At 53.6% G+C, this 20,047-nt stretch overlaps 1 protein-coding gene across 1 annotated transcript; it reads right to left on the reverse strand.

Moving 5' to 3' along the window:
• Positions 1-2,812: 2,812 nt before the first annotated feature.
• On the reverse strand, positions 2,813-18,668 carry LOC144490377 (muscarinic acetylcholine receptor M1-like). The gene is made up of 2 exons (XM_078208131.1): positions 18,499-18,668; positions 2,813-4,596 (listed from the first exon to the last, which is right to left on the reverse strand). Exon 2 carries the CDS (start codon positions 4,513-4,515, stop codon positions 2,971-2,973), a length of 1,545 nt encoding a protein of 514 aa, XP_078064257.1. The 5' UTR covers positions 4,516-4,596; positions 18,499-18,668; the 3' UTR covers positions 2,813-2,970.
• Between the last annotated feature and the right edge of the window lie 1,379 nt (positions 18,669-20,047).

A 20,047-nucleotide genomic window follows, 5' to 3' on the forward strand; every position in this document is an offset into this window, starting at 1 on the left:
AAGAAATAATGTAGGGAGGAGTTATACAATAAATGGCAGAGTCATCAGGAGCATAGAAACACAGAGGGACCTAGGTGTGCAAGTCCACAAATCCTTGAAGGTGGCAACACAGGTGGAGAAGGTGGTGAAGAAGGCATATGGTATGCTTGCTTTTATAGGACGGGGTATAGAGTATAAAAGCTGGAGTCTGATGATGCAGCTGTATAGAACGCTGGTTAGGCCACATTTGGAGTACTGCGTCCAGTTCTGTTCGCCGCACTACCAGAAGGACGTGGAGGCGTTAGAGAGAGTGCAGAGAAGGTTTACCAGGATGTTGCCTGGTATGGAGGGTCTTAGCTATGCGGAGAGATTGGGTAAACTGGGGTTGTTCTCCCTGGAAAGACGGAGAATGAGGGGAGATCTAATAGAGGTGTACAAGATTATGAAGGGTATAGATAGGGTGAACGGTGGGAAGCTTTTTCCCAGGTCGGAGGTGACGATCACGAGGGGTCACGGGCTCAAGCTGAGAGGGGCGAAGTATAACTCAGATATTAGAGGGATGTTTTTTACACAGAGGGTGGTGGGGGCCTGGAATGCGCTGCCAAGTAGGGTGGTGGAGGCAGGCACGCTGACATCGTTTAAGACTTACCTGGATAGTCACATGAGCAGCTTGGGAATGTAGGGATACAAACGATTGGTCTAGTTGGACCAAGGAGCGGCACAGGCTTGGAGGGCCGAAGGGCCTGTTTCCTGTGCTGTACTGTTCTTTGTTCACTCGGGACAGGTGGTGAAACTCTGGAATTCCCCAGAGGGATGTGGAAGCTGTGTCATGGAGCATGTTCAGGACAGAAATCCAGAGATTTCTGGATCGTAATGCCATCAGGGGATGTGGAGATTGCGAGGACAGTGGCGTGGAGATATGTGGTCAGTCGTGACCATTGCGAATGGCAGGGCAGGCTGAATGGCCTACTCCTGTTCCTACGAAAGACAGCGTTCAAATTGGAGTCCTTGGGGGGAGCAAAGCCAGGAAGGAAAGTAGAGTGTAATTCGAAGGTATGGCGTCAAAGGCTAGCATCAAATAGGGTGAGAGTTCAGGAAAATGTTCAAACAAGGCACTCTTTAACATTCGCAGCCTGGTAGATGAATGTACAACAGAGAGAGAAATAAACAGCTCTGATCTAATCACCGTTACGGAGAGCTGGCTGGAGTGTGACCAAAGCTGGGAACTAAGTATTCGAGTGTGTTCTTTTTTTATTCATTCCTGGGACATGGGCGTCGCTGGCTGGGCCAGCATTTATTGCCATCTCTAGGGGGGCAGTTGAGAGTCAACCACATTGCTGTGGCTCTGGAGTCGCATGTAGGCCAGACCGGGTAAAGACGGCAGATTTCCTTCCCTAAAGGACACTAGAACATAGAAAAGCTGCAGCACAAACAGGCCCTTCGGCCCACAAGTTGTGCCGAACATGTCCCTACCTACTAGGCTTACCTATAACCCTCTATCTTACTAACTTCCCTGAACTTATCCAAAAGTTCATTAGTGACCCAGATGGGTTTTTCCGACAATGGGTCATCAGTAGATTCTTAATTCCAGATATTTTTTATTGAATTCAAATTCCACCATCTGCCGTGGCAGGGATTTGAACCCGGGTCCCCAGAACATTCGCTCAGTTTCTGGATTAATAGCCCAGCGATAATAACACTATACCACTGCCTCCCCCTTAGTGTCAGGGGGATTAGCGGGGTGAATACATGGGGTTACAGGGATAGGGCCTGGGTGGGATTGTGGTCGGTGCAGACTCGATGGGCTGAATGGCCTCCTTCTGCACTGTAGGGATTCTATTCTATGATTCAGTCAATGCTTGTGATCCGACGCTGGATGAAGTGTAGGTTTGTTCTGGCTGGGGAGAGAATCGCCGCCCCATCTGAGCACGCTGCTGTTTCATACAAATGATCAACATGGTGTTATAGAATCATAGAAACCCCTACAGTACAGAAAGAGGCCATTCGGCCCATCGAGTTTGCACCGACCACAATCCCACCCAGGCCCTACGCCCATATCCTTACATATTTACCCACTAATCCTTCGAACATATGCATCCCAGGACACTAAGGGCAATTTTTAGCATGGCCAATGAACCTAACCCGCACATCTTTGGACTGTGGGAGGAAACCGGAGCACCCGGAGGAAACCCACGCAGACACTAGGAGAAGGTGCAAACTCCACACAGACAGTGACCCAAGCCGGGAATCGAACCCAGGTCCCTGGAGCTGTGAAGCAGCAGTGCTAACCACTCTGCTACCGTGCCGCCCTTGTTAGACCTTGCTACTCAGAGCTGGTCTCTGTGTGTGCGTGTGTCCCCCCCCCCCCTCTCTCTCTCCCCCCCCCTCACCCTGCCCCCGTGGCGCTAGCTGCTGCTACTCGGGATAGAGTGGACGTGGAGAGGATGTTTCCACTGGTAGGAAAAACTAGAACCAGAGGGCACAACCTCAGGCTAAAGGGACGATCCTTTAAAACAGAGATGAGGAGGAATTTCTTCAGCCAGAGAGTGGTGAATGTGTGGAACTCTTTGCCGCAGAAGGCTGTGGAGGCCGGGTCATTGAGTGTCTTTAAGACAGAGATAGATAGGTTCTTGATTAATAAGGGGATCAGGGGTTATGGGGAAAAGGCAGGAGAATGGGGATGAGAAAAATATCAGCCATGATTGAATGGCGGAGCAGACTCGATGGGCCGAGTGGCCTCATTCTGCTCCTATGTCTTATGGAGCTGGTCTGTGTCCACCTCTCCCCCCCCCCCCCCCCCCCCCACTCCATGGCATTAGACCCTGTATTCAGAGCTGGCCCGCACGCCCCCCACCCCCCTATCGCATCCTGTGACAACTGACTGGGAGAAGCAGCAAGGATCCATCCTGTAGGCCAACCATGGCGCTAGCGGCAGGCTTGCTGATTTGGGGATTGGGGAGGGAGGGGGGGGGGGGGGGGTAGCGGTTCTGACTAGGAAGGTACAACTTTCCTCTTTGCTGCATTCAGGCTGAATTTCCAACTGTCCCAGTGACAGAGCAGCAGCAGCCTGAAGGTGATACGGAACTCTCTGTTACACAGGGCGTAGCACATCGGATTCACGGTGCTGTTAATATAACACAGCCAGTATCCCAAATGCCAGAGCCCAGTCGGAACGCAGCCCTGACAGAACGCGGACACCAGCACCATGATGTTGTACGGAGTCCAGGTGACTATGAAAGCCAGCAGGATGGCGGACAGTGTTTTGGCAGCTTTTGTTTCCTTAATGATGGTCCGCTTCCTCTCAGCCACGTGGCTCTGGTCGTTGGGAGTGGAGCAAGCAGCCAAAGGTGTGCCCTTGGGCAGGAGGGAGGCGGAGGGCGGTGTGTCGGGCTCCCTGGGCGACGTGCCCCTGCCTGCTCTGGCCGCCAGCCCGTGGTTGGCCAGGCTGCGTTCCTCCAGCTCCAGTTCTTGCCCCGACTCGCCGCCTCCCGGCGCCATCCTCCTGACAGAGACGGCAGCGTCCGTGGTGTCGGCCGAGAAGATCTTCCGCCTGTCGGGTTTGGTCAAAGCCATCTGAATCCGCAGGCAGCAGGGTGACGGCGTTCCCTTCGACCCTGGTTTGCCGCCTGCCGCAGGGGTGCCCGGATCTGGCCAGGCTTTGTCCTCGGAGCCGCTGTCGTCCCGCTCCAGGTCCGCGCAGAGCTGGAGCGGGAGATTCCTGATTAAGCTGGAGGAGTCCCCGTCCTTCTCGGAGTGACGCTGAGCTCCCTCCGAGACGCTGGGCCCCTGGCGGCTGTCAATGCCGTGGCGGCTGCCCGCGGCTGCCTGCTTCGAGCTGTGCCCCGTTCCCTGGAGGGCGGCCAGTTGCTTGGTGCGCCGTTTGGTCTCTCGGTAGATGTACCAGTACAGGACGGTCATGATGGTAACAGGCAGGTAGAAGGCGGCCATGGCTGTGCAGAAAGTGATGATGGGAACCGAGAGAAATTGGATGGAGCAGCGACCAGGTTCCAGCACCCGCTGGCCCACGATGTACTGCCAGAACAAAATGGCAGGAGCCCAGAGGATAAAGGAGATACTCCAGGCCAGCACAATCATGCTGATGGCTTTCCTCGGTGTTCGCTTGGCTCGGTAAGTCAGTGGGCGAGTGACGGAGAAGTACCGGTCGAAACTGATCACCAGGAGGTTCATGACGGAAGCATTGCTGGCGACGTAATCCAAGGCAAGCCAGATATCGCAGGCCACGCTGCCCAAAGGCCAGCGGCCCATGACAATGTAGCTGGTGTAAAGGTTCATGGACAGAACGCCGATGATCAGGTCGGCGTAGGCCAAGCTCAGGAGAAAATAGTTATTCACCGTCTTCAGCCGCTGGTTGTACTTGAAGGACAGGAGCACCAGGATGTTTCCGATGACCGTCACCAAGGACAGGCTGGCCGTCACCAGCGTGATCAGCACCACCTCCCAGACCCGGTGACCACCCAGCGGGTCGTGGCTGGAGTTCGCCTGAGAAAGCGGAGGCCGCAGACTCGAAAGGTTCATGGCCGTAACGGAACCATGCTGACCACTTTCAAAGAAAGACCCTGGCTTGATCCATCCGGCTTCCCGACGCCCGAGTGCACTCTGTCTAAAAAAACAAAATAAATTGTTGATTAATAAAAGCATTTGGGCACCCATGTTCTCAAATGGATTGACGCATGAACACATTCTGCTAGCTGATCTTCGTGCCGCCATTAGCACCTTTTTTAGCCTTTAACACTCCCATTAACACTTCCTTTGTCTTGTGTCTGACATCTTTGTTAGTCTCTCCTGGCCTTCCACCCATTCCTGAGCTATTTAGCTCCACCCTCTCTCAAACAGTATCAACCCCATCTCCCTCTCTCTAACTCCGAGAGTCACCCAGACTCGAAACACTAACTCTGTTTTTCTCTCTCTCCTCAGACACTGCCCGACCTGCTGAGCTTTCCCAGCACTTTCTGTTTTTGTATCGCCTACACCGCTTATCGTTGTCCAGGGGTGGTGGTGCAGGCAGATACGGTAGGGACGTTTAAGGGGCTTTTTAGATAAGCACATGAATATGCAAAGAGCTCAAGGGATTTTGCCCATCTTCATCTTCAAGATGAAGGTCTGTAAATACACCGGCTCCCACGCACCCCTCCCTGATGAGCTCAATGCATTCTACGCCTGTTTTGAGCAAGGGGTCAGTGAGAGAATGCCCTCCAACCTGGAAGCCCTGGATGAACCTGTATCTGGGGTCACCATTGCAGATGTCGGAGCAGCTTTCTTGAAGGTCAACCCACGGAAAGTGACTGGCCCGGATGGGGTACCCGCACGAGCGTTCAGATCAGCTGGCGGGAGTATTCACAGACATCTTCAACCTCTCTTTACACCAATCTGAGGTCCCTATCTGCTTCAAGAAGATGACCATCATCCCGGTATCTAAGAAAAGCCCAAGCAGCGTGCCTTAATGACTATCGGCCGGTGGCTCTGACATCCATCATTATGAAGTGCTTCGAAAGGTTAGTCATGGCACGAATCAATTCCAGCCTCCCGGATACCTGGATCCACTACAGTTTGCCTACCGTCGCAACGGGTCCACAGCAGACACCACCTCCCTGGCCCTGCACTCAACTCTAGAACACCTAGATAACAAGGACACCTATGTCAGACTCCTATTTATTGACTACAGCTCAGCCTTCAACACCATTATTCCCACAAACTCATCTCCAAACTCCGTGGCCTGGGCCTCGGCACCTCCCTCTGTGACTAGATCCTGAACTTCCTAACCCATAGACAGCAATCAGTAAGGATCAGCAACAACACCTCCCCCACGATCATCCTCAACACCGGTGCCCCACAAGGCTGTGTTCTCAGCCCCCTACTATACTCCTTATACACCTATCACTGTGCGGCCAAATTCCCCTCCAATTCGATTTTCAAGTTTGCTGATGACACCACCGTAGTGGGTCGGATCTCAAACAATGACGAGACAGAGTACAGGAATGAGATAGAGAATCTGGTGAACTGGTGCAGCAACAATAATCTCTCCCTCAATGTCAACAAAACGAAGGAGATTGTCATCGACTTCAGGAAGCGTAAAGGAGAACATGCCTCTGTCTACATCAAGGGGCTGAAGTGGAAATGGTCGAGAGCTTCAAGTTTTTAGGTGTCCAGATCACCAACAACCTGTCCTGGTCCCCCCCACGCCGACACTATAGTTAAGAAAGCCCCACCAATGCCTCTACTTTCTCAGAAGACTAAGGAAATTTGGCATGTCAGCTACGACTCTCACCAACATTTACAGATGCCCCATAGAAAGCATTCTTTCTGGTTGTATCACAGCTTGGTATGGGGCTCCTGCTCTGCCCAAGACCGCAAGGAACTACAAATGGTCGTGAATGTAGCCCAATCCATCACGCAAACCAGCCTCCCATCCATTGACTCTGTCTACACTTCCCGCTGCCTCGGGGAAAAGCAGCCAGCATAATTAAGGACCCCATGCACCCCGGACATTCTCTCTTCCACCTTCTTCCTTCGGGAAAAAGGTACAAAAGTCTGAGGTCACGTACCGACCGACTCAAGAACAGCTTCTTCCCTGCTGCTGTCAGACTTTTGAATGGACCTACCTCGCATTAAGTTGATCTTTCTCTACACCCTAGCTGTGACTGTAACACTACATTCTGCACCCTCTCCTTTCCTTCTCTATGAACGGTATGCTTTGTCTGTATAGCGCGCAAGAAACAATACTTTTCACTGTATCCTGATACGTGACAATAATGAATCAAATCAGATATGGGGCAAGGGCAGGTGGAAGGGATTAGTTTAGTTTGACGTCATGTTTGGCACAACATTGTGGGCTGAAGGGCCTGTTACTGTGCCGTACTGTTCTATGTTCTTTCACCTTGTGGGATCTTACTCTGCGCAAATTGTTTGCTGTATTTTCCGATGTTACAGCAATAGCTCGTCGTTAATTGGTGGTGAGCCTTTTTTCGGTCGTAGTGGGTGCTATAGAAATGTAAATAACAGGAGCAGCTTATTGCTAACCCAGAGGCAGGTTGTTCTGGCAGGCTGTGGTGCTCAGGCTGTCCATCAGGTGGCGGTGTTGGTGCGACTGTTAAACATAGAAACATCGAAGATAGGAGCAGGAGGAGGCCATTCGGCCCCTCGAGCCTGCTCCGCCATTCATTACCATCATGGCTGATCGTCCAACTCAATGGCCTAATTCTGCTTTCTCCCCATAAAGAACACAACAAAGAACAAGGAAAATTACAGCACAGGCACAGGCCCTTCGGCCCTCCAACCCTGCACCGACCATGCTGCCCCGACTGAACTAAAACCCCCTACCCTCCCGGGGACCGTATCCCTCCATTCCCATCCTATTCATGTATTTGTCCAGACGACCCTTAAAAGTCACTACCGTATCCGCTTCCACTCCCTCCCCCGGCAGCGAGTTCCAGGCACCCACCACCCTCTGTGTAAAAAATCTGCCTCGTACATCTCCTTTAAACCTTGCCCCTCGCACCTTAAACCTGTGCCCCCGAGTAATTGACTCTTCCACCCTGGGAAAAAGCTTCTGACTATCCACTCTGTCCATGCCTCTCATAATCTTGTAGACTTCTATCAGGTCGCCCCCTCAACCTCCGTCGTTCCAGTGAGAACAAACCAAGTTTCTCCAACCTCTCCTCATAGCTAATGCCCTCCATACCAGGCAGCATCCTGGCAAATCTTTCCTGCACCCTTTGATAACTTTTGATCCCATTCGCCCCCAAGTGCTATATCCAGCCGCCTCTTGAATACATTCAGTGTTTTGGCATCAACTACTTCCTGTGGTAATGAATTCCACAGGCTCACCACTCTTTGGGTGAAGAAATATCTCCTCGCCTCCGCACGGTAGCACAGTGGTTAGCACTGCTGCTTCACAGCTCCAGGGTCCCGGGTTCGATTCCCGGCTCGGGTCACTGTCTGTGTGGAGTTTGCACATTCTCCTCGTGTCTGCGTGGGTTTCCTCCGGGTGCTCCGGTTTCCTCCCACAGTCCAAAGATGTGCGGGTTAGGTTGATTGGCCAGGTTAAAAATTGCCCCTTAGAGTCCTGGGATGCGTAGGTTAGAGGGATTAGCGGGTAAATTAGCGGGTTAAAAAAAAAGGGATTAGCGGGTAGGGCCTGGGTGGGATTGTGGTCGGTGCAGACTCGATGGGCCGAATGGCCTCCTTCTGCACTGTAGGGTTTCTATGATTCTATGATTCTAAATGGTCTACGCTGAATCCTCAGACTGTGACCCCTGGTTCTGGACTCCCCCCACCATCGGGAACATCCTCCCTGCATCTACCCTGTCTAGTCCTGTTAGAATTTTATAAGTCTCTGTGAGATCCTCCCTCATTTGTCTGAACTCCAGTGAAAACAATCCTAACCTGGTCAATCTCTCCTCATACATCAGTCCCGCCATCCCCGGGAACCAGCCTGGTAAACCTTCGCTGCACTCCCTCGAGAGCAAGAACATCCTTCCTCAGAAAAGGAGACCAAAACTGCACACAATACTCTAGGTGTGACCTCACCAAGACCCTGTATAATTGCAACAAACACATCCCTGCTCCTGTACTCGAAACCTCTCACAATGAAGGCCAGCATACCATTTGCCTTCTTTACCGCCTGCTGTTGTTTAGTGTGTGAGCTTCTCACATTGTTCTCGTGGTGTGTAGTTTGACTGATGTATCTTTTGAAGGGATGTACTTCTGAGGCTGTATAAAGCTCTGGTCAGACCCCATTTGGAGTATTGTCAGCAATTTTGGGCCCCGTATCTAAGGAAGGATGTGCCGGCCTTAGAAAGGGTCCAGAGGAGGTTCACAAGAATGATCCCTGGAATGAAGAGCTTGTCGTATGAGGAATGGTTGAGGACTCTGGGTCTGCACTCGTTGGAGTTTAGAAGGATGAGGGGGGATCTTATTGAAACTTGCAGGATACTGCGAGGCCTGGATAGAGTGGACGTGGAGAGGATGTTTCCACTAGTAGGAAAAACTAGAACCAGAGGGCACAACCTCAGGCTAAAGGGACGATCCTTTAAAACAGAGATGAGGAGGAATTTCTTCAGCCAGAGAGTGGTGAATGTGTGGAACTCTTTGCCGCAGAAGGCTGTGGAGGCCGGGTCATTGAGTGTCTTTAAGACAGAGATAGATAGGTTCTTGATTAATAAGAGGATCAGGGGTTATGGGGAAAAGGCAGGAGAATGGGGATGAGAAAAATATCAGCCATGATTGAATGGCGGAGCAGACTCGATGGGCCGAGTGGCCTCATTCTGCTCCTATGTCTTATGGTTCTTGGTCTTCAAGGGTTGGGTGTCTGGCAGGATGACAGGCGGCTGTACAGTGCTGGGTGGCAGGCTTCTCCCGGGTGTTTGGGACAGCCTCGAATGGGGATGTGTCTTTTCAATAGGGGTTTGGAGTCACTCAGTGAGACCAGCGCCCCATCCACCAGCTTTAACCCATCTCTCTCCCCCCCCGCCTTTCCCACTCTGCTCTACACACTGACATCACGCAGAGGCGGCTGGAACTTTCTGCTCAGCATCTCCCGTGTGAGGTTGGCCATTTTGAATATTGGCTGACTATTCGACTGCGTGGAGCATCGCAGGAGGATTCCAATCGTGCACTTGGCACCTGGAGGGGAGAGACGGGGAGGGAGGGCCAGCAGGCTTAATCTCTTTACCCATCTCCCCCACCTTCCAAATGCGAGTTTAACACCCTCATCAAATGGGATGGACTGACTCTGACAGTCCTGAGATCCGAAACCGAGACCCTACGACTCTCACCAACTTTTACAGATGCCCCATAGAAAGCATTCTTTCTGGTTGTATCACAGCTTGGTCTGGGCTCCTAATCTGCCCAAGACCGCAAGGAACTACAAAGGGTCATGAATGTAGCCCAGTCCATCTTGCAAACCAGCCTCCCATCCATTGACTCTGTCTACACTTCCCGCTGCCTCGGGGAAAAGCAGCCAGCATAATTAATGACCCCCACGCACCCCGGACATTCTCTCTTCCACCTTCTTCCGTCGGGAAAAAGATACAAAAGTCTGAGGTCACGTACCAACCGACTCAAGAACAGCTTCTTCCCTGCTGCTGTCAGACTTTTGGGCACAGTAAGTAGTCTCACAACACCAGGTTAAAGTCCAACAGGTTTATTTGGAATCACGAGGTTTCGGAGCGCTGCTTCTTCCTCAGGTGGACTCACCTGATGAAGGGGCAGCGCTCCGAAAGCTCATGATACAAAGTAAACCTGTTGGACTTTGACCTGGTGTTGTGAGACTTCTTATTGTGCCCACCCCAGTCCAACACCGGCATCTCCACACCTGCCTTATGAATGGACCTACCTCACATTAAGTTGATCTTTCTCTACACCCTAGCTATGACTGTAACACTACATTCTGCACTCTCTTCTTTCCTTCTCTATGAACAGTATGCTTTGTCTGTATAACGCGCAAGAAACAATACTTTTCACTGTATGTTAACACATGTGACAACAATAAATCAAAACTCCATGTACATCCCATGTACTTTAAGAGGAGAACCAGCGGATGTGGTTTATTTAGACTTTCAGAAGGCTTTTGACAAGGTCTCCCATAACAGACTGCTATGTAAAGTTAAAACACATGGGATTGCATGAGATGGATAGAAAGCTGGTTAGCAGATAGGAAGCAAAGAGTTGGCATAAATGGGTCTTTTTCTGATTGGCAGTCAGTGTCTAGTGGGGTTCCGCGGGGATCTGTACAAGGACCCCAACTGTTCACATTATATATTAATGATTTGGAAGAGGGAACTGAATGTATTATCTCCAAATTTGCAGATGCTACAAAGTTGGGAGGGAGGGTGAGCTGTGAGGGGGATGCAGAGATGCTTCAGTGTGATTTGGACAGGCTGAGTGAGTGGGTATCTGCATGGCAGATGCAGCATAATGTGGATAAATGTGAGGTTATCCACTTTGGCAGCAATAATAGGAAGATAGATTATTACTCGAATGAGTGTGAATTGAGAGAGGCGGATACTCAGCGAGACCTTGGAGTCCTCGTGCATCAGTCGCTGAGAGTCAGTGCGCAGGTACAGCAGGCAGTAAAGAAGGTGAATGGTATGTTGGCCTTCATAGCGAGAGGATTTGAGTATCGGGATAGGGATGTTTTGCTGCAATTGTACTGGGCGTTGGTGAGGCCACACCTGGAGTATTGTGAGCAGTTTTGGTGTCCTTATCTGAGGAAGGATGTCCGTTCTATAGAGGGAGCGCAGCGAAGGTTTACCAGGCTGATTCCTGGGATGGCAGGTCTGTCATATGAGGAGAGACTAAGTCGGTTAGGATTATATTCACTGGAGTTTAGAAGAGTGAGAGGGGATCTCAGAGAAACTTATAAAATTCTAACAGGGTTAGACAGGGTAGATTCAGAAAGAATGTTCCCAATGGTGGGGAATCCAGAACTAGGGGTCACAGTTTGAGGATAAACCTTTTAGAACTGAGGTGAGGAGAAATTTCTTCACCCAGAGGGTGGTGAATGTGTGGAATTCACTCCCACAGAAAGTAGTTGAGGCCAAAACGTTGTGTGATTTCAGGAAGAAATTAGATATCGCTCTTGGGGCTAAAGGGATCGAGGGATATGGGGGGGAAGGGGGGGAATCGGGATATTGAATTCGATGATCAGCCATGATCATAATGAATGGCGGAGCAGGCTCGAAGGGCCGAATGGCCTCCTCCTGCTTCTAGTTTCGATGTTTCAATGTTAACTTTATATACCATCTGTTATGTGAGACCTTGTTGTAAGTCGAAATAAACCACATCTACTGGTTCTCCTCGGTCAACTCGACCAGTTACAGCCTCAAAGAATTCCAATAGATTCGTTAAGCATGAATTCACTTTGGTAAATCCAGACTTGGACAGACAACGAGCAAGCAATGTTTACTCTGCACACGTGCCACGCAATGACTATCTCCAACAAGACAGGATCTAATCATCGCCCTTTGACATTCAATGGCACTACCTGTTGGAGAGTCAGTGCTGAGGAGGCGCCGCACTGTGGGAGGGTCAGTGCTGAGGGAGTGCTGCACTGTGGGAGGGTCAGTGCTGAGGGAGTGCCGCACTGTGGGAGGGTCAGTGCTGAGGGAGCGCCGCACTGTGGGAGGGTCAGTGCTGAGGGAGCGCCGCACTGTGGGAGGGTCAGTGCTGAGGGAGCGCCGCATTGTGGGAGGGTCACTGCTGAGGGAGCAGCGCACTGTGGGAGGGTCACTGCTGAGGGAGCGCCGCACTGTGGGAGGGTCAGTGCTGAGGGAGCGCCGCACTGTGGGAGGGTCAGTGCTGAGGGAGCGCCGCACTGTGGGAGGGTCAGTGCTGAGGGAGCTCCGCACTGTGGGAGGGTCACTGCTGAGGGAGCGCCGCACTGTGGGAGGGTCAGTGCTGAGGAGGCGCTGCACTGTGGGGGGAGCAGTGCACTGTGGGAGGGTCAGTGCTGAAGGAGCGCCGCACTGTGGGAGGGTCAGTGCTGAGGCAGTGCCGCACTGTGGGAGGGTCAGTGCTGAGGGAGCGTCGCACTGTGGGAGGGTCAGTGCTGAGGGAGCGCCGCACTGTGGGAGGGTCAGTGCTGAGGGAGTGCCGCACTGTGGGAGGGTCAGTGCTGAAGGAGCGCCGCACTGTGGGAGGGTCAGTGCTGAGGGAGCGCCGCACTGTGGGAGGGTCAGTGCTGAGGGAGCTCCCTCAGCGCTGACCCTTTGGGGAGAGTCAGCCTGGTTTAGCTGTTGACTGAGTGGAGTTTGTGCTGAATGACTGCAGGTTAGTTTCAGGTAAGGAGAAGCTCGGGTTAATGTTTTCTGGCAGTGCAGTGTGTAGATTGGGTTGGAATTGTGTTATCGATGTGGGGGAGTTGGATCTGCGTTTGTTCTGGGATAAGTGTGTATTTATCCAGATAGTGAGCTGCTGGGAGTCTCTCTCGCTGCTCTGATTAATATTTAATGTCATCACCAACATGGATTGGAATCGGTCCCCACAGGCTGCTGATTCTCTCCACAATCACACAGGGGCAGGATGGAGACTCTGTCTGCTCCGGAAAACTGATCCAACACCCAGTTCAATTTGTTACTGCATCCATCCCAGAACGATTAAAGAACAAACTTCTCCCCCCCGCAGCCCCCCCCCCCCCCCCGCCGTAACCCACCCCTCAGGATGTCCCAATGAAGGAGCCTCAGTTTAATGTCTCATCCTAAAAGACAGCAGCTCCCACAGTGCAGCGCTCCCTCAGCACTGACCCTCCCACAGTGCGGCGCTCCCTCAGCACTGACCCTCCCACAGTGCGGCGCCCCCTCAGCACCTACCCTCCCACAGTGCGGCGCTCCCTCAGCACTGACCCTCCCACAGTGCGGCGCTCCCTCAGCACTGACCCTCCCACAGTGCGGCGCCCCCTCAGCACCTACCCTCCCACAGTGCGGCGCTCCCTCAGCACTGACCCACAGTGTGGCGCTCCCTCAGCACTGACCCTCCCACAGTGCGGCGCTCCCTCAGCACTGACCCTCCCACAGTGCGGCGCTCCCTCAGCACTGACCCTCCCACAGTGCGGCGCTCCCTCAGCACTGACCCTCCCACAGTGCGGCGCCCCCTCAGCACCTACCCTCCCACAGTGCGGCGCTCCCTCAGCACTGACCCTCCCACAGTATGGCGCTCCCTCAGCACTGACCCTCCCACAGTGCGGCGCTCCCTCAGCACTGACCCTCCCACAGTGTGGCGCTCCCTCAGCACTGACCCTCCCACAGTGCGGCGCTCCCTCAGCACTGACCCTCCCACAGTGCGGCGCTCCCTCAGCACTGACCCTCTGACAGTGCGGCGCTCCCTCAGCACTGACCCTCCCACAGTGCGGCGCTCCCTCAGCACTGACCCTCCCACAGTGTGGCGCTCCCTCAGCACTGACCCTCTGACAGTGCGGCACTCCCTCAGCACTGACCCTCTGACAGTGCGGCGCTCCCTCAGCACTGACCCTCTGACAGTGCGGCACTCCCTCAGCACTGACCCTCCCACAGTGCGGCGCTCCCTCAGCACTGACCCTCTGACAGTGCGGCACTCCCACAGCACTGACCCTCCCATAGTGCGGCACTCCCTCAGCACTGACCCTCTGACAGTGCGGCACTCCCTCAGCACTGACCCTCCGACAGTGCGGCACTCCCTCAGCACTGACCCTCCCTTCCCAATCCCCGGCCCAGTCCCCCTAACAAGGGGAGAATGGATTGTTGAGGATAACTTGCCAGCTGTTCTGTGCTGAGTTACCCTGGGGAAGCGGGGCTGTGGGAAGTAGCTGGGGAAGAGTGAATTAGATATTGACAGCAGCTGATAGTGGGCATGTTGCCTTGAACAGCAATACAAAGGCCACGCCGTGGGCTGCACCTGTCACCACTGCACTCACATCATCGCTCTGCAGTCCACACGCAGTCCACACCAGCACTTACTGCTCTGCTGCCCTTCCATTCAACTGACTGCTCCCACTCTGTGAGTATCCTGCCGTTATACAGAGGGGGTGCCGCACTGTGGGAGGGTCAGTGCTGAGGGAGTGCCGCACTTTGGGTCAGTGCTGAGGGAGCGCCGCACTGTCAGAGGGTCAGTGCTGAGGGAGCGCCGCACTGTCAGAGGGTCAGTGCTGAGGGAGCTCCGCACTGTCAGAGGGTCAGTGCTGAGGGAGTGCCGCACTGTCAGAGGGTCAGTGCTGAGGGAGCTCCGCACTGTCAGAGGGTCAGTGCTGAGGGAGTGCCGCACTGTGGGAGGGTCAGTGCTGAGGGAGCGCCGCACTGTGGGACGGTCAGTGCTGAGGGAGCGCCGCACTGTGGGAGGGTCAGTGCTGAGGGAGTGCCGCACTGTCAGAGGGTCAGTGCTGAGGGAGCGCCGCACTGTCAGAGGGTCAGTGCTGAGGGAGCTCCGCACTGTCAGAGGGTCAGTGCTGAGGGAGTGCCGCACTGTGGGAAGGTCAGTGCTGAGGGAGCGCCGCACTGTGGGAGGGTCAGTGCTGAGGGAGTGCCGCACTGTGGGAGGGTCAGTGCTGAGGGAGCGCCGCACTGTGGGAGGGTCAGTGCTGAGGGAGCGCCGCACTGTGGGAGGGTCAGTGCTGAGGGAGCTCCGCACTGTGGGAGGGTCAGTGCTGAGGGAGCTCCGCACTGTCAGAGGGTCAGTGCTGAGGGAGCGCCGCACTGTCAGAGGGTCAGTGCGGAGGGAGTGCCGCACTGTGGGAGGGTCAGTGCTGAGGGAGTGCCGCACTGTGGGAGGGTCAGTGCTGAGGGAGCTCCGCACTGTCAGAGGGTCAGTGCTGAGGGAGCGCCGCACTGTCAGAGGGTCAGTGCGGAGGGAGTGCCGCACAGTGGGAGGGTCAGTGCTAAGGGAGCGCCGCACTGTGGGAGGGTCAGTGCTGAGGGAGCTCCGCACTGTCAGAGGGTCAGTGCTGAGGGAGCGCCGCACTGTCAGAGGGTCAGTGCGGAGGGAGTGCCGCACTGTGGGAGGGTCAGTGCTGAGGGAGTGCCGCACTGTCAGAGGGTCAGCGCTGAGGGAGCGCCGCACTGTCAGAGGGTCAGTGCCGAGGGAGCGCCGCACTTTCAGAGGGTCAGTACTGAGGGAGTGCCGCACTGTCAGAGGGTCAGTGCTGAGGGAGCGCTGCACTGTCAGAGGGTCAGTGCTGAGGGAGCGCCGCACTGTCAGAGGGTCAGTACTGAGGGAGCGCCGCACTGTCAGAGGGTCAGTACTGAGGGAGTGCTGCACTGTCAGAGGGTCAGTGCTGAGGGAGTGCCGCACTGTCAGAGGGTCAGTACTGAGGGAGCGCCGCACTGTCAGAGGGTCAGTGCTGAGGGAGTGCCGCACTGTCAGAGGGTCAGTGCTGAGGAGTGCCGCACTGTCAGAGGGTCAGTGCTGAGGGAGTGCCGCACTGTCAGAGGGTCAGTGCTGAGGGAGTGCCGCACTGTCAGAGGGTCAGTGCTGAGGGAGTGCCGCACTGTCAGAGGGTCAGTGCTGAGGGAGTGCCGCACTGTCAGAGGGTCAGTGCTGAGGGAGTGCCGCACTGTCAGAGGGTCAGTGCTGAGGGAGTGCCGCACTGTCAGAGGGTCAGTGCTGAGGGAGTGCCGCACTGTCAGAGGGTCAGTGCTGAGGGAGTGCCGCACTGTCAGAGGGTCAGTGCTGAGGGAGTGCCGCACTGTCAGAGGGTCAGTGCTGAGGGAGTGCCGCACTGTCAGAGGGTCAGTGCTGAGGGAGTGCCGCACTGTCAGAGGGTCAGTGCTGAGGGAGTGCCGCACTGTCAGAGGGTCAGGGCTGAGGGAGTGCCGCACTGTCAGAGGGTCAGTGCTGAGGGAGTGCCGCACTGTCAGAGGGTCAGTATCGAGGAGTGGCTGCATTCTCTCTCTCTCGTGTTTTGTGCCAGCTGTTGTTACACAATCAACATCATTAACCAGGGTGACCTGGGTCATTTGTTCCATTGCTCTTTGTGGGATCTTGCTGTGCAAATATTGACCGCTGAGTTTACTACATTCCAACAGAGGCTACGCCTTAAGAAAGCAGCTTGTTGGCTGCTGGAGACGTGCCGGGGAGGTTACGGTGCTGCCTAAATCCTCATTATTCCCTGTTCCTGGCACTGGCCTGTCATTGGGAGAGGGTGTGGGAGAGCTTGAACCCACCCTGCTTCATCATCACAACTAACAAGCAGCGCTTTCCTGGGCGGCACGGTGGCACAGTGGGTTAGCACAGCTGCCTCACAGCGCCAGGGACCCGGGTTCGATTCCCGGTCTTGGGTCACTGTCTGTGTGGAGTCTGCACGTTCTCCCCGTGTCTGCGTGGGTTTCCTCCGAGTGCTCCGGTTTCCTCCCACACTCCAAAGATGTACTGGTTAGGGTGCATTGGCCGTGCTAAATTGTCCCTCAGTGTTACCCGAACAGGCGCCAGACTGTGGCAACTGGGGGATTTACACAGTAACTTCATTGCAGTGTTAATGTAAGTCCAATTGTGACACTTATAAATAAACTTTAAACTTTATCAAAATCCTCAGAATTACCATTGAGCAGAAACTGAGCTGGACCCAGCCATATAAACACTGTGGCTCCCAGAGCAGGTCAGAGGCTGGGAATCCTGCGGAGAGTAACTCACCTCCTGACTCCCCAAAGCCTGTCCACCATCTACAAGGCACAAGTCAGGAGTGTGATGGAATACTCCCCACTTGCCTGGATGGGTGCGGCTCCAACAACACTCAAGAAGCTCGACACCATCCAGGACAAAGCAGCCCCGCTCGATCGACACGCTAACCACAAACACTCACTCCCTCCACCCCCGACGCACAGTGACAGCCGTGTGAACCGTCTACAAGATGCACCGCAGCGACTCACCAAGGCTCCTTCCACAGCACCTTCCAAACCCACCACCTCTCCCATCTAGAAGGACAAGGGGTGGGGCAGCAGACACATGGGGAACACCCCCACCTGCAAGTTCCCCCCTCCGAGCCACTCACCATCCCGACTTGGAAATATATCGGCCGTTCCTTCACTGTGGCTGGGGTCAAAATCCCGGAACTTCCTCCCTAACAGCACAGTGGGTGTACCTACACCACACGGGGACTGCAGCGGTTTCAAGATGGCGGCTCGCCCACCCCCTTCTCAAGGGGCAGTTAGGGATGGGTAATAAACACTGGTCTGACCAATAACACCCGCACCTCATGTATAAATAAACATACGGTGTGGGAGATAGAACATAGAACATTCCAGCGCAGTACAGGCCCTTCGGCCCTCGATGTTGCGCCGACCAGTGGTACCAATCTAAAGCCCCTCTAATCTACACTATTCCAATATCATCCATATGTAATATGGATAATCCATCATTTCTAGCTGTGGGATCTTGCTGAGCACTCATTGGCTGCTGGGTTAATACCGGGACCACCCTCTGGAAGCCCATTCCTCGTTGGCCATGAGGCACTTGGGGACATGTTGCTGTAAGTTGTCCGTCCTCCCCTGTCGTGTTTACTGGTCTGTTCACCCAGTGTTGGTGAAGAATTCACCGCGGCAGATTAGCGGTGACATAGAACATAGAACAGTACAGCACAGAACAGGCCCTTCGGCCCACCATGTTGTGCCGAGCTTTATCTGAAACCAAGATCAAGCTATCCCACTCCCTATCATCCTGGTGTGCTCCATGTGCCTATCCAATAACCGCTTAAATGTTCCTAAAGTGTCTGACTCCACTATCACTGCAGGCAGTCCATTCCACACCCCAACCACTCTCTGCGTAAAGAACCTACCTCTGATATCCTTCCTGTATCTCCCACCACGAACCCAGAAGTTATGCCCCCTTGTAATAGCTCCATCCACCCGAGGAAATAGTCTTTGAACGTTCACTCTATCTATCCCCTTCATCATTTTATAAACCTCCATTAAGTCTCCCCTCAGCCTCCTCCAGCCTCCCCTCAGCCTCCTCCAGTGACCTTGGTGATCCCGGACTCCTGCCGCTCTGCTGTGGTTGGCCGAATACAGGCGTTGATCGCTGCCTGGGAGCGTGTGATACTCGCCTGCTGATGTGTCACTGAGAACTGAATGTTGCTGACTTGCGTAATAAAAGGATATTCATGTGGATAACATCTGACCAGGATGGAGGAAGTTGGCATGGACTTAAATCTCATAACGCAGGTTTCAGGGTGTGTGTCTTCATCCTTGCGTACCAACCATGCCCAACTGGAAAATCAGACATTCCTCACATTCCAAACCCAATCTGCTTCTTAGACCAGAGGCTGTTTCAATCATCACTCTCAACTTAATTCATCCTGTTACTGATATTTTGATTTGATTATTGTCACATGTATTGGTATCCGGTGAAAAGTATGGTTTCTTGCGCGCTATACAAAGCATACCGTTCATAGAGAAGGAAAGGAGAGGGTGCAGAATGTAGTGTTACAGTCATAGCTAGGGGTGTAGAGAAAGATCAACTTAATGTGAGGTAGGTCCGTTCAAAAGTCTGACAGCAGCAGGGAAGAAGCTGTTCTTGAGTCGGTTGGTACGTGACCCCAGACTTTTGTATCTTTTTCCTGATGGAAGAACTAGGAGCAGGAGTGGGCCATCTGGCCCCTCGAGCCTGCTCCACCATTCAATAAGATCATGGCTGGTCTTTATGTGGACTCAGCTCCACTTACCCGCTCGCTCACCATAACCCTTAATCCCTTTACTGTTCAAAAATCTATCTATCCTTGCCTTAAAAACATTCAATGAGGTAGCCTCAACTGCTTCACTGGGCAGGGAATTCCACAGATTCACAACCCTTTGTGTGAAGAAGTTCCTCCTCAACTCAGTCCTAAATCTGCTTCCCCTTAATTTGAGGCTATGCTCCTTAGTTCTAGTTTCACCCACCAGTGGAAACAACTTCCCTGCTTCTATCTTATCTATTCCCTTCATAATCTTATATGCTTCTATAAGATCTCCCCTCATTCTTCTGAATTCCAATGAGTATCGCCCCAGTCTACTCAGTCTCTCCTCATAAGCCAACCCTCTCAACTCCAGAATCAACCTAGTGAATCTCCTCTGCAGAAGGTGGAAGAGAGAATGTCCGGGGTGCGTGGGGTCCTTAATTATGCTGGCTGCTTTTCCCGAGGCAGTGGGAAGTGTAGACAGAGTCAATGGATGGGAGGCTGGTTTGCGTGATGGATTGGGCTACATTCACGACCCTTTGTAGTTCCTTGCGGTCTTGGGCAGAGCAGGAGCCCAGACCAAGCTGTGATACAACCAGAAAGAATGCTTTCTATGGTGTATCTGTAAAAGTTGGTGAGAGTCGTAGCAGACATGCCAAATTTCCTGAGTCTTCTGAGAAAGTAGAGGCGTTGGTGGGACTTTATTAATTATTCAAATCGCTCTCTCAGTGACACACCGCCCCCGCATCCCCATTCACCCGCTATCAAGAGCCATAGACAAATAGTGGGCACTCCATGTCTGGCACTACCCAATGGAGACCACACACACACACGCCAGGCTCCAGTGAATCATTGCAGGGGGCAGTCGATGCCTTTCACAGGGTCTGGGCTGATGGAGTACTGGTGCTTGCGAAGCCTCTGCCCAGATTCTGATTG

Source organism: Mustelus asterias, unplaced genomic scaffold, assembly GCF_964213995.1.
Source record: "Mustelus asterias unplaced genomic scaffold, sMusAst1.hap1.1 HAP1_SCAFFOLD_3218, whole genome shotgun sequence".
Classification (NCBI taxonomy): Eukaryota; Metazoa; Chordata; class Chondrichthyes; order Carcharhiniformes; family Triakidae; genus Mustelus; species Mustelus asterias.

Excerpts from the sequence above, each read along its gene's own strand:
- LOC144490377 (XM_078208131.1), bottom strand. The coding sequence starts at position 4,515 with ATGAACCTTTCGAGTCTGCGGCCTCCGCTTTCTCAGGCGAACTCCAGC.